The sequence below is a fragment of the Arachis duranensis genome, chromosome 4 (genome assembly GCF_000817695.3).
Source record: "Arachis duranensis cultivar V14167 chromosome 4, aradu.V14167.gnm2.J7QH, whole genome shotgun sequence".
NCBI lineage: Eukaryota > Viridiplantae > Streptophyta > Magnoliopsida > Fabales > Fabaceae > Arachis > Arachis duranensis.
In genome coordinates, this window is record NC_029775.3 from 114,200,689 (window position 1) to 114,215,152 (window position 14,464).

The window sequence follows — 14,464 nt, forward strand, 5'->3', positions numbered from 1 at the left end:
TTTTATTTTAATTATTTGAATTTAATTTTTGTATACCATCCGTTGAAAAAAACTTTATACAAATAATCAATGGTATTTAAAAGGAGTTAAATCAAGAATACCTAATAATTTTACGCATTATTCACCTTTATTGTAATAAATGATTTATACAATAGATTTTCTATCTTTTATCTCGTAAAGTAAAACTAGCTGGGATAAAAAATAGAAGATTAACACAGTTATATATTCTTATTATTCAATCTCCAATAAGGTGTGAATTTTCATCACAAATCATGATAAGATTTTTATTATAATCAAACTAATTACAGCTACCAATTCAAAAGAATTCAAACCAAGTTAAACAATAATAACTACCTAAGTTTAAGTCAATTTTACTAAAACTAGTGGATGCAAATCAAATATACTAAACCAATGAATTTCAAACCAAGTATGCCTAATTATTTAACACAAATCAATCATAACAAATTTCTAAACGTTGACCCAATTTAGGAAAGGAAGACTATATGAATTCAAACTAAGTTTATATCTCCAAAAATTGAGTTACACTGAATAATGGCTTAATTTAATAATTTTTTCATCTTAACTCTCTTATCTTTTCAATTCATGGCTTTTTTATTCTTTCTTGATCATTTTAATAACATTTTTCTATTACAAAAGGAGATAGACTAAAAAACAAAATAATTCTATGAAAAGCTAAAAAATCCTAAAGATTCGTTTCTAATTAAAGAAAATAAAAGATATTTCTTTGTAAGCATGAGGTGGGAAAAGAAAAAAGCGTCCGAGAAAAGGCACGTTAATAATGATGAATATATATACTCTCTTTTATTACCTTTTAATTTTGGAAAATGCAAACTATATATAGATGAATACCAATCTTCAAAATCAAAATTCTTTGTTGTAGATTATGTTTTAATTTGCTCATTATGATGGCTACCCTCTATGGCTTTATCCACGTTGATTGTCCTTGTTCCATATGATGATTGTGTCAAGTAAGTGTCTTGTTGTGACGTTGTCTTTTGTTTTTTATCATTACTAGTGCTCACCACGAAAAAATTTATAAATAAAAAAATTTATATATTTAGATATTTAAAAAAATATAAAATAATTATTATGTTAAAAAATTTATAAAATTATTATCAAAATCAAAGTTTAATTTAAAAATAGTGAATAATAATTATTTTATATTTTTTTAAATAAAATAATTATATAATATATATTAATACAGAATTTAAAATAAAATTAAAATATTTATATTAGAATCTTATTATTTCAAAGATTTTTCTATAAACAACATTGATAGTTAAATTTGCAGACATTCCTACGTGATTCATAAGTAAAACTTTTAAACCTCTTTTACTCTTAACTCTTAAAAGTGCCACATATAGTTAGCCATGTATAAAAACTGGTTTGGGCAAGTACAATCCAACATGAGATAAAGTTTGTCCCTGAGACTTATTAATTGACATGGCAAACGATACTATTATGAGAAAATGTCTTTGTTGGAATCTAACTGGGACGGTTTCATTTGTTGGTACCATATTCATTCTTGGAATCAAAGTAATATAACCAATATTGTTACCCGTTAAAACTTCACATTCTATGACATGATTTCTAAGTTTCCTAACTTGTAGCCTTGTACCATTACAAAGACCACTGAATTGGTCAATTCCTCAGTAACATCACCGGAACACCAATCTTGAGTATTAATTTATGTGGAGTCAAATCACAGCAATTTATGCTATTCAGTAATTCAAGACTATAGAGATCTAGTTGACTCTCCATATTCCCTTCATCCATACAAATCGAATCCGAACTAAGATATAATTTTTTTTCTCCAAGAATGATAGCCATCATATGGTTGTTGACCTCTTCAACGATGTCCAGTGTGGGAGCCAGTATAGTTCTTGCTTTGAAAAAATCCTTTCAGGACATGTTATCCAAAATATTTGGATAAGAGAAATGAAACAACTTATCAAATGCCTGGTTCGAAGAATGAATAACAATATCTCCTGAAAGACATATCTCAGATTCACCATCCATATTGTCACATATTAGACCATCATAAACTTTCAATAAGCACTCACCAAATTGCTCTGTCTCATCTTGATCTGAAATAGTCGTTCCTATAGAGAGTCTCATATTTTTTGTTAGTTTGAGCACCTGACAAAACTTCCAAATGTAAGACTAATTTGTCCTGATCCTCGTGAAATGATAGAAAGAATTTGTTTAAGTCTCCACCTAGTACAATCACTTTTCCTCCAAAGAGAAAATCTTTGTTATATGTTGGAAAAAACCTCATGATATCACCTAAACATTTATTAAGCGCTTTATAGCAGTACCTACTAACCATTGGAGCCTCATCCCAAATTATAAGTTTGGCTTTCAACAGCAGCATTACTTGAGGGGAACTAGGTTTGATGTTACATACAAAATCCTTAGTTATATTCAGTGGTATTTTGAACTTTGAGTGTGCCGTTCTTCCATTAGGAAGAAGTAAAGATGCAATACCACTTGAAGTAATATTTAACACAATATCACCCCTTGAGCAAATCTTAGCAGACATAAGGTTCTAGAAAAATATTTTTTCAGTACCCCTATGACCATACACAAAGAAAAAACTCCTTCATCATAATACACAGCTGTAACAATTTCATCATAATATTTATGCTTAGGTGTTGTGATGGCTAACATGTCTGAGGCATTTTTCTTTAAATCATCCCTGTTAAAGTTTAGCTCTTCCCTGATAACCCTTTCAATTAACAAAGGACTATCAACTTCAGTTGCTAAAGGCATAGGAGGATAGTCTTTCAAGGTTTTACCATAGGAATGTAAGATTTTTCTATATCCATTAAGCACAACTAATTAATCTCATCATCTGACATGGTTAACTCTGCATATTATACGATACTGTGAAAATTCAACCAAACTAAAAATGATCAATAATAAAGAACTTTTATAATTTAAATTATAAAAACTTACCCCTCATGTTCATCACGGTTTTCTATCGATAGAAAATATCATTTGAGAGTTCATACCAACATCTATCCCAGACATGTTCTGGTCTTAAGATATTGTTGGATGTTAATAGAATGATAAATAACCTTCTAACATATGATCCTGAGACCCACGAGCATGCTTTCTTAATTGCATCCATGAATTCTCTATCATCTTGCAAGAGTCCAAGGACGAAGCATGCATCTCTATACGTAGCATAAATTGTTCCTCCTACTATTCTTATATCTCAAAAATTCATACATCCTCTTTAAGTATTCAAGAGAAGTCGTTGGTAATATTCTTCGGTATTTGCTGCAAAAAACTTGGTTAAAATTTCACTTTTAAATTGCTAAATGAATTAGGCTATGCGATTTCAATTATTATGTAGCTACACATCCGTATAAAATTAATTTTTCTAAAGAATATAGGACAATTCTAAAATTGTATAATCTACAAATTATAACTGCAAAAAGTTATTTGAATATTTATTTTCTAGTATAGATAAATAGAATAAAATAGATGTGGGGTATATGCTATTAAGATTTTAAATTTAAATCATCAAATAAATAAGATCAAAATTGAATATAAACACGTCATTACCTACAGATACATGAGTCAACCTTCCAATTGTGAAGCCTTGCTTTCAAGGAAACCACTTTAAAGCATCGTCCTTCCAAACAAACTTGGTTAGAAACTCAGCATAAGTCAGACTTCGAGCATAGGAATATGACATGTTTGCCGCCATCCATCCCAAAAACATAGACTTGAGATATTGCTCTTTCGACGATATCATTCACATGAGAAGTTTCACTATAAACCACATGTTGCTCATCCTCCAAATGGAATAGAAGTCTAATCACAAATGGTTCTTTCTTTTGGATTTCATATCCAAATAAACCAGACTGCCTCACATGCCGAAATGTACCTATACAATCGTAGTAATTCTTAATTTCGTCAACAACTTGTGTGGCTTCTAACGAATCACCAGTGTTGTATAGGGTAGTTGTTACATGGTCATTGTCCTTGTGTACATACTTAAACAAATACTTAATAGAACTTGTTTGGCATGTGTATTCCACATTTATGTGGCACCCAAACTTGAGCAACAATTCTGGATTATAAGGAACAATGAACTTATTGTCTAGTACACATTCCATTTTCTTCACTGTTCGACCGTTATCAGTATGCCTATATTTAGAAAATCTGACTTTATCAATGAGTGTTTGCTGTCTAAACTCTTTGAGATAAAACTTTGAACATGATCCATTCTTTATGCAAGGTGAATTCTTATTGTACAGACCACATGGACCATGTACTATGTAATTTTGAACAGTTCCATGTAGATTTGGCATTTCATTTTAATCAGAAATCTCAGTTGTTATATGTTTGTCTATGTCATCTGGTGTTTGTAGCTTGAACTCGTTACTCATGAATAAAAGGATATGTGCATGCGGAAGTCCTCTCTTTTGAAACTCTATAGTGCAAACATATAAAAATTGAAAAGACAAATGAGCAAAATATTATAACATAAGATTTAAGGTGTTGCATAAACACAGACTTACATCCTAAAATTTTGCCAAAGATTTTTTCCTCTTTTAGGTCATCAATCAAACCATCAAGTTTGATCTTGAAAACTCGACACAACATATCAGGGCGATCTTCTACCTTTAATTCAATGGGAGTCACTTCTCTTTTTATCTCATCCTATTCAGGGTTACAGGTCATAGTGATAAAACAGTTAGGATATCCTGCATATCTGCAAATTACAAATACATCTTTACAGTTATTCATCATGTACTTAGGTCCATCGGTAAAAGTACAGGGAAGAATGATTCTTTTGCCAAGCCTTGTAGCATCTACATTCCCATTTATAAGACTTTCATGTAGACATTTGTATTTGTCAACCCTCAAGTGTTTGTTTACACCTAAAAGATTTTAACCTCTCTGATTTCACCATTGTGTAGGCATCTACCAGAAACTGTTGGAATAATTTTTTTGATCTTAGAATTAACGGAGATTCACCCATCATTTTCTGTACGTAGTTGAAAAGCAAATAATTGTCGCAAAGTGATTGTTTTGTTTTTCTTTGTGGGCCTAGCGGAGATAGAATCTGATGTTGCAATACCTAAACAAAATTCATCCTCCCCATACAAAAACAACAATGGATATTGCAAGGCTAAATAAGATGGGTGAAAAACATCAATCTGTTGAAGCTTTCTAGTTTGACTCTTTATAATAATATCTCTATCTTTGCTTAGTTGTTCGACATCGCCAACAATTAATGCAGCCACTTTAGATGCAAATGGCAAGTTGTATGTCCTGCCATCTGTAGTTCTTTTACTAATCAACTTAAACTTTATGTTTGTGCAATTTTTCTGTTGGTACCTATCTCTCACATAGCGAAAACTCTTTGCCAAACTATTATATTTGTGTAGCATGTTTCTTAATATTGCCACAATTTTCTTATCCCGCTCATTTATAACTTCATTGGAACTGCAAAAAAAATAAATTTTATGTTATTTTCTCTCACATATAAAAAATAACTAAAATGTTTGATTGGTTGCATGAAAATTACCGAAGTGTGCCTATCCGATTATCAATCTTATTTTCTGTGTTATAGATATATAGCTAGGCAATAGTTGGTCGCAGACTATCCGGAGGAAGTAAGCTACCAATGCTATGGTAGTTTTGACCCGAGGCTTAAAAATTGGAGGAGCAATCCCATTGTTTACCCCACGGTCAATTTTTCCGGTCATTGATGTAAAACAAAGCATTGAATTAAATGCCCTTATATTTTTTAGGAAATGAATACTTCTTTGATCTCCTCTAGTATGAAGTTGAATGAGCTCATCAGGAGGCACAGAAAGTAGAGAAAACTCAATCTTTCCTTCCATACAACATAATAAAAACTTTGATTGGGGCGACTATTTGAATTTAGCAAGCCTTTCTTTAGACCACATCCATGTTTTACAGTGTTGACATTGATAAATAGGATTTTCTATATCCCACACATTTTTTGAATGAACTCCCTTTAGATACTCAGTTGTCATACCGTTGCAATTTAGTCCATGATGTACACAAAGATGCAAATAAACATACAGATAAAATTTTTACATACCGTCTAAAGTTTCTGAGGATGGTATAAAATTATCTTATATATTCACATCCGACATTAAATCATCATAACCATTCAAATGGTTAATAGCAGAAATCACATACATTTAACTCTTTCACCATCTCAGTACAGGTTCGTCCGAATAGAGTTGCGGTCTCCTTATCAAACACAACAAAAGTTGTTGTAGCAGTACCATTTAAAACCAACAAATTCAACTTATACCACCTTTTTTTATTCAAAAACATCAACTAACACTTGGCCTGTCACCCTTTAGTTACAATAAAATTATAAAAATTATATTCAACACAATTTAAATGCTCAAACATAATTTTTTTAGACTTATCAGTTTTCTAGATTTTAGTCTAGTAGAGGAGACTTTGGTATAAAATTGTTGTAGGTATATGAATTTTTTCTATGCACTCTATCTCATTTTGACAATTTTTCTTTGTGGATAGACAATATTTCCATCAATTAAAGGAGTTTTTATTTTTAATAAATTGTTCTCTTATTGTCTACTAATTATTGGTATTAAACTAGATATTGCTAAATAAATTAGAAAGAGACATAATCAATTACATAACTATATTACTTTTTTATGAAAAGATTGCACAAATAAGTCCAATTAGAGTTGTACCTATTAAAAACATTATTCACGTCCTTATTACAGCCATCACAAAAGTATGTATCCGCATTAGCTTCTGCCTTCACGCTGCAAACACAAGATTTATACCACCAACTTAGAACATGTTCAACATCAAGAACAGTGGCCAGAATAACATAGAATCCAACCTACATAGGAACAGTTTGAAAGTAAAAAAATAAACAATGAACCAAACATAAAAAAGTAATTTTCTATAAGGCACTCACATCCGCAACTGCACGTAACTCCTTTATTGTCTTCCTCTCAGTGAAATATAAAACTTCATCTTTATTAACATACGCCGGTTTGCCAGAAAGCACAGACAGGTACTGCGAGATCTCTCTATATACACGCTACTTATCAATCACAACACCATAAAAATACAGTCAATATGCACAACCATAAATAATTCACAATATTTGTACAATACCTTTTTCGAAGCATCACAGCCTCAGGAACATCTGGATTTATCAAGAGCCTGGTACCATACATAATGTTCTGTAAAATATTGGTATCTATGTACAATAATCATTGCTTAAATGAGTTGTATAATTATACATGACAGAAAAATTATCGAATGAAAAGTAACAAAAAATGTCATTAGATTTAAAAAAATAACTATAATCTACTATGAACCTAATTAATTAATAAAATTTTTTATTTTAGCAATGAGCTATAAAAAAATATTTATTACAAATATAAAATAATAAAAAGTATTATATAATAACAAAAATATAGCTTGAAATTATATATTGATTAATTAATCGTTGAATAACATAAAATTTACAATAAAAAAAACTGGTGATATTATTTATTCACGTGTATATAATAATATTTTTTTATTACTTCAAATTTTAATTTCTAAAATGCCAGCCATTTGTCGGACTTATTGTTACTGTTTTCTATAATTTCACTTGTAATTCCACATGTTCAAAAGTATTAAAACATAAAATACAGTACTTATAATTTTGCTTCCACGACATGTAGTATCACACTCTAAAATTTAAAAATAAAAATTTAAAAGCATATACGCCGTTCTCCATTGCTGGCGTATATGCTTGCTTGCTTGCTGGGAGAGAGAAGATTCAAAAAGATTAAAAGAGGACTTTGGGTGCGGGTTGAAATTAATTGTATGAGATCCGAATAGGTTTTCTATCTGTCCAACTTGGAATCGGGATTAGTCTCCATAGGCCCATATTTTGTTAAGATGCAATGGAGGCAAGCAAATCAACATGGTGTGAGCCCTACTTTTTTATTCTCTTTCTATCATAATTCACAAGTTCTATGCTTTGTTTGATTATTGTATAAATCATGGATCTACATTGGGCCATCTAGAAAATTAATTTATTTTGCTTACTTTTAGAATGAGTTTAATTAATAATTTGTTATATAAAATTATTTTATATTTTTAATAAATCAAATCTAATGATATTAGTTAATAATACATAGAATAATTACGTTTAAAATAAAAAAAGTTTTGCCTTATATTACTTTTGCTTACGAAAATATAAAACTTAAAATTTAACAATCCACAAAATATAAAAGGTTAAGGAAATAAGGTCATTTATAAATTATCTTTAATTTATATATAATATAATTAAATTTAATAAATTCAATTAGAATAAACAACAAATTATTTATTTTATTTCAGACTTTATAAATGAATAAACTAATTAACTAATATAAATAATTACAATTAATGTAGTAAAATTAATTAAGTATTATATACTATAATAAATTACATTGATATTTAAATATCTAATCAAATCAATTAGCTGGTATAATTAAATCATATCAAAACACTTAAAAATACACTTAAAATAATTAATTTGAGAAACACTTTTCAAAATATGCCACATCAGTTCCATCATTAAATATAGACATCTAATTTTTATATAATAGAATAGATTCGATCATTAATATAAAGAATGTTATCATTCTTTTCCTTTCTTGGCTCTGAATTAGCATAAGCCTAGCACTCTCATTCAACGTTACTTAATTAGGTTTTCATGATGAGCTTTTATGTTCTGATTTTTTTACATACGTCATTAACATACAGATCAAAGTATCAAACTGTACTAATCATTTGGGTTATTTATTCAAAGCCGAACTGATATTTGTCATCATAATATATTGTTAATTTATCTAAATACATAAATTTAATTAAATGATCATGTAAAATTATTTATATTATTAATCTATTAAAATTAAATTCTAATTATTTTACATAAAAATATGTTAAATATTTTTTTTGTTTTCTACAATATCCTCCAATTCGACAGATCAAGGACTAATTCGTTGCGGATCTGAGTTCCATTTGTTGCATGTACAAAATTGGATTCGAACTCCAAACACTTATTTAAACAGACGAATGAATTGACTACTCGACCAACCCAAGTTAATTAAGTATGTTAAATATTAAACATACATCAAACATGCATGTTGTGCATAATTTATTTATACATGCATGCATGACACAATATATAATACTAGCTGTATAAACATTAAAATTTGAAAAAGGGGGGAGGGGGGAAAGGGGATAGATAAACGTATTTGGCAAACAAACACACTCCAAGCGAAAAAAGTCCAACAAACAAATAAAATAAATAAAAGAGAGAAAAAGCACACTCAAGAGTAAGTGATGTGGCAAAATCATGAAGTCAAAAACCAATACAATAACAATAACCCGAGTAACAAGTGAAGAGTCGGCTCAATTTTTTAGTTATGGAACTCATTAGTGTGCTTTTTCCGGATATGAAAATAGGGAGAGATAGACGAAAAGGTGGGACAGCTTTATGTCATTTTTAGGTGAAAGTCCGAGTTCTTTGTTAAGCAAAAATAAACAAATAAGTCGGAGGGTACGACTTGTTGATGGCTGGAATTTGAATTTTAACAATGCAAAACGGACGATGCGTTTTGTATATATATTTTTTATCAAGCTAAAAATGAAATCGTAGAGTCCGAGTTCCCTTTTTTAAATATTAATTTGAATCTGCCAATGGTAAACGGTAGGTCCGATTTAGGTTTATTGAAAATATCAGATTCCGTGTTCTTCTTCAAGCTTGCTCGTCTTCTTTCTCTGATTCTCTGCATTTATATTTTTTTCCTTCATGGTATTAAACTCAAAAATTTGTTAGTATGGTTTCTGTTATTATTTAGTAGAGTAAGAAAATAAATGATATAATACTTTTGAAAATGTATTATTTTGAATGATAGAGTACAAAAATAATACACATTTCTATTCATCTTCTAACAATAACAACAACAATAATAAAATTCCTAACAATAATAATTTTAATTATAAAATATTAAAAAATTCAAAAAAAACCTATATCGGGTAAAAATGATAATAATTCCTAAATTCAATTTTTAACCACAATAATAATAATTAGCCACTTAACAATAATAATTATAATTACGAAATATAAAAAAAATTAAAAAAAATTTAAACGGAGAAAGGAAGAAGAAGGAGAAAGGAAGAAGAAGAAGGTGGGGGTGAAGTTGAAAGTGAAATCTGAAAGTGATTGTAATTGGATAATGAAAGTGAGTTACATGGGTCTTTGTTTGGTTTCAAGGCACTGTTCGGGGAGAAGCTATTGTACGATGCGTATCCAGACTGCATCAAATCGGACCGTACGTTGAGTGAAATGCAACTCGGATAGTCCGTGTGGTGAATAGAAACTCGCATGATCTGAGTTGTGGTTTTACTGACACCACACAAAATTGTGAAGCACCTCTCTCGCCCATATGAGTGTCCAACACTACTCATGTATCCATATGCAAATTAAAAAGCGGTGAAGGGTCCAAACACCAAAAACAACATATTCATGCATGTACCAGAAAAAGAGGCAAAGAACATTAAAGCAGCCGCCAAATAAAAGCACAAGATAGATATGTTATATGAACATGATACTATATTTCATTAGGTACGTTCTTGCCCCTGATCTTTATTGAGAAATTGTGAATTAAGAATAAGTTGGTGCATGATTGTTTGAAATAAAAATAAGTACTACATTCATTTCCAAATAAATTTCCTTTTTTTAATAGTCTAAAATACAAGGGTCTATATATACTTCAAAACCAGCCCACAAGTTCCACCCTCAAATAAAAGCTTGTGTATGTATATAAATAACACTATTCTTTTGGATCCAGCTATGTGACGTTCTATTCAAATTGTTCTTCGTCAAATACCTCCTTTTTTTTGAAACCACTCCTAATATATATATAAAACTACTAAGCATAATAATCCGTACTCAATTTTCAACGGAAAGTAAATCTGTCTTGTTTTGCTTTGCATATACAATGTAAGTGAACAACATTAGGAACTATGGATAGAGAGGATAAATGTATTGATAATCAATGATACAATAGATGCTTATAAATAGTACATGTATAGGGTCAGCTAGTCATCATAGTTCAATATCTCAATCGAATTATTCATTTTACAAAAAAAAAAGATACATGGATAATCAAGCAAATAGTAGTGGTGCTTCCTCTTTTACCAGTGCTATGAATCTTGACCAACAAGGAGTGTCTTTTATTCCTCAACGCTATGTTCTACCCCCTTCACAACGCCCAAACATCATTCATCATCATGATGAACATGTTCTTCCTCTCCCTATAATAGACTTGTCTGATTTTCATGATCAATCTCGTAGATATCAAATTATCAACGAAATCAGAAATGCTTGCAAGGAGTTTGGTTTCTTTCAGGTATTTATATATATATAGCACAATGCTCAATTACTCAATTTTGTATATCATTTAATTTTGCTAGGGAAATACATGTATGCAAGTACAAATATAGATTGTACATGATTGTGGATAATTAGGTACCATTACAAATTAAAAACTATGGTTGATTATACATTGATTTAGTATAAGTGGATTTCATTTTTACACTCTTTAAGTGTAAAATTTTTTTACACACTCTCCTGGAGTAAAAAAAAATTACATTGTTAATTAGCTGTTACAGCAAGAATGAAATAGTAACGTTAAGTAATCAACTTTTTTTTGTTAATATCAATTGACTTTTTATTTAATTTTAACAATTTTATAACTGAAAATATTTAATTTAATGACAATATAAAACACATTATTAGTGTATAATAATAAACAATAATTATCACTCTCTAAATACTTAATATATTTGGATAACTATATATTATTTAAATAATGATGATGTACTCATTTTTTATGTTTAATTGCAATTAGGCACATTATTAGTTAGAAATGATCAGTTAGTTAAAACTTATTATTACCAATAATGTTTTATTTAAAGTGAAAATATTATTATGCAAGTTGTATGTATTTCTGATGGTTGCATGTATGTATATATAGCCCTTAAAGACTTTGAATAGGTATGTACACAAATGATGACATTGACATGCCCCTTTTCAAAGCGACAACATAGACACCAAAATAATAATAATAATATAAAATTAAACAATTGTCTTGGGTAATAACAACATGAAGTTATATGTCAAGTGGATGAACACACTCATCATAATAGCAACTTTGATCTTGACTTCCAGAGATATATACTTTACTTCCATTTCCCATACCGCAATTTAAGATACACTGTCTTTGGCTGCTTCCTTATAAATGAATCATTCATAGCTTGTTACAAAATATCAAATGTACTTTCCTTCCTTATGTATAACAGCAACTAGTTAGAAAAAAAATAAGCAATTTTCCCCCCTTAGAATGGAATTGTATTCATATCATTATTATTCTTAATTCTTCCTATACATGTATGTGGCTTTTCTTCATGCATGAACCAATTACATAATACATTAGATATTATTAATATTGTTATTATTAAATTCAATTATGAATAATATATAGTTCTATTCACAAAACTTATGATTATTATTTTTGTGTAGGTTATTAACCATGGAATTGATGAATCAGCAATAAATGAAGCCCTAAAAGCTGCAGAGGAGTTCTTCAACCTCCCTCATGATGAAAAGATGTGTTTGTTTTCTGATGATGTTCATAAGCCAGTAAGATATGGAACAAGCCTTAATCATGCTAGGGATGAAGTTTTTTGTTGGAGAGATTTCATCAAACATTATTCTCATCCCCTACCGGATTGGATTCATTTGTGGCCTTCAAATCCACCAAGTTATAGGTATATTATACCAAAATCAATAATAATCTTATACCAAATTTTTTTGCATGCTTCATCTCTTTTCACTTTGATAAATATAAATATCCTAGAATAGGATTATATTATACATGATCTGTATTTAAAAAAACTAATTTTTTTTTCTGCTAATATAAAAAAATTTGAATATTTTTATTTCTTATAAACCTTTTCTATCTTCTCCTTTTTCATTATACTCTATTTTTTCTAGTGAATTTAGTGTTCTATATATGAACCAATAATAAAAAGGTTCATTCATAAAATATTTCTATTGTATATTAATTATGGGTTATGCTACGTGTACACTAAAATCAACCACTAAAGTCAGTCACCTGTATAAAATACATATTAAAATATAAATACACATTGAAAATAAATTAAACCACACATATATTTATACACAAATATATTGGTGACTAATTTTAGTGGCTGATTTTGGTGTACAAACAGCATTTTCTATTAATTATTTTTTATCAAATTTTTAAGAAAAAAAAATAATTCAATCAACTATAATTGGTAATAGGAAGAACATGGGAAATTATGCTGAGGCAGTGCAAGATCTTCAAAACAAACTAATGGAGATGATTTTTGAGAGCCTAGGGTTAAACCCTAGCTACCTTGAAGAAGAAGTTAATGGTGGATCTCAACTCCTAGCTGTGAATTGCTACCCAGCATGCCCTGAACCCGAACTAACCCTAGGGATCCACCCTCATTCCGATTATGGATCAATAACTGTTCTACTCCAAACTCGATCCGGGCTCGAATTCAAGAACAAAAACAATAATTGGGAGGCAGTTCCCTTAGTCGAAGGTGGCCTAGTGGTGCAATTGGGTGATCAAATGGAAGTTTTGAGCAATGGAGTTTACAAGAGTGTGATTCACCGAGCAACAGTGAATGTGGATAAGAAGAGGTTTTCAATTGTGAGTCTTCATAGTTTTGCAATGGACAAGAAGATAGGGCCAGCAAAAGAGCTTGTTGATGATAATCATCATCAATTACCAAAGTGTTACAATGAATTCAGCTTCAGGGAGTTTCTTCAATTCATTTCCAACAATGATATTACAAAAGAAAGGTTCCTAGACACTTTGAAGATCATGAAATAATTAAACCATATATAGATTTTGGTATGTATGTTCTTTTTTTAGAGTTTGTTTGTGATTTCAGATTTTGGAGATAATGAAAGGATTTGAAGAGTAATTAATAAGTTTTTCTATCCTTTCATTATTTCTCCTTCTAAATATATCTGAACTTGCAAATATACTTTTAAGATAGATGCAAGGTTTTTTCAAAGAGCTAATCCTGAAGCTGTTTGATTATATAAATAGGAACATCCATGCACCTTACCTAATTGTTTGTTTAAGGATTTCAGTACTAAACATAAGTGAAATAATTATAAAGCAATAAAAGATAAGGTTCTTTTTGTCAATCGAAGACTTCAAGGTGACACTCATCAAGTCTTTTAAAGAAAACTTGAATCGGTGCAAATTGATTAGGCATGTACTATTTTCCTTCTTCTTGTCACCATGCATAGCTTTTTTTTTTTTTTTTGTCTTATTTCGCTTTCCTA

The 14,464-nt window shown here is 29.7% G+C and overlaps 1 protein-coding gene across 1 annotated transcript; it reads left to right on the plus strand.

Moving 5' to 3' along the window:
* The first annotated feature begins 11,210 nt into the window (after positions 1-11,210).
* LOC107485986 (flavanone 3-dioxygenase 3-like) lies at positions 11,211-14,156 on the plus strand. The gene is made up of 4 exons (XM_052260704.1): positions 11,211-11,462; positions 12,284-12,388; positions 12,635-12,882; positions 13,421-14,156. Exons 1-4 carry the CDS (start codon positions 11,211-11,213, stop codon positions 13,998-14,000), a joined length of 1,185 nt encoding a protein of 394 aa, XP_052116664.1. The 3' UTR covers positions 14,001-14,156.
* Positions 14,157-14,464: the final 308 nt, after the last annotated feature.

Excerpts from the sequence above, each read along its gene's own strand:
- LOC107485986 (XM_052260704.1), top strand. The coding sequence starts at position 11,211 with ATGGATAATCAAGCAAATAGTAGTGGTGCTTCCTCTTTTACCAGTGCT. Across the intron at positions 11,463-12,283 it reads AGGAGTTTGGTTTCTTTCAG|AGATATATACTTTACTTCCA; the intron begins GTATTTATATAT and ends CTTGACTTCCAG. Across the intron at positions 12,883-13,420 it reads TCAAATCCACCAAGTTATAG|GAAGAACATGGGAAATTATG; the intron begins GTATATTATACC and ends AATTGGTAATAG.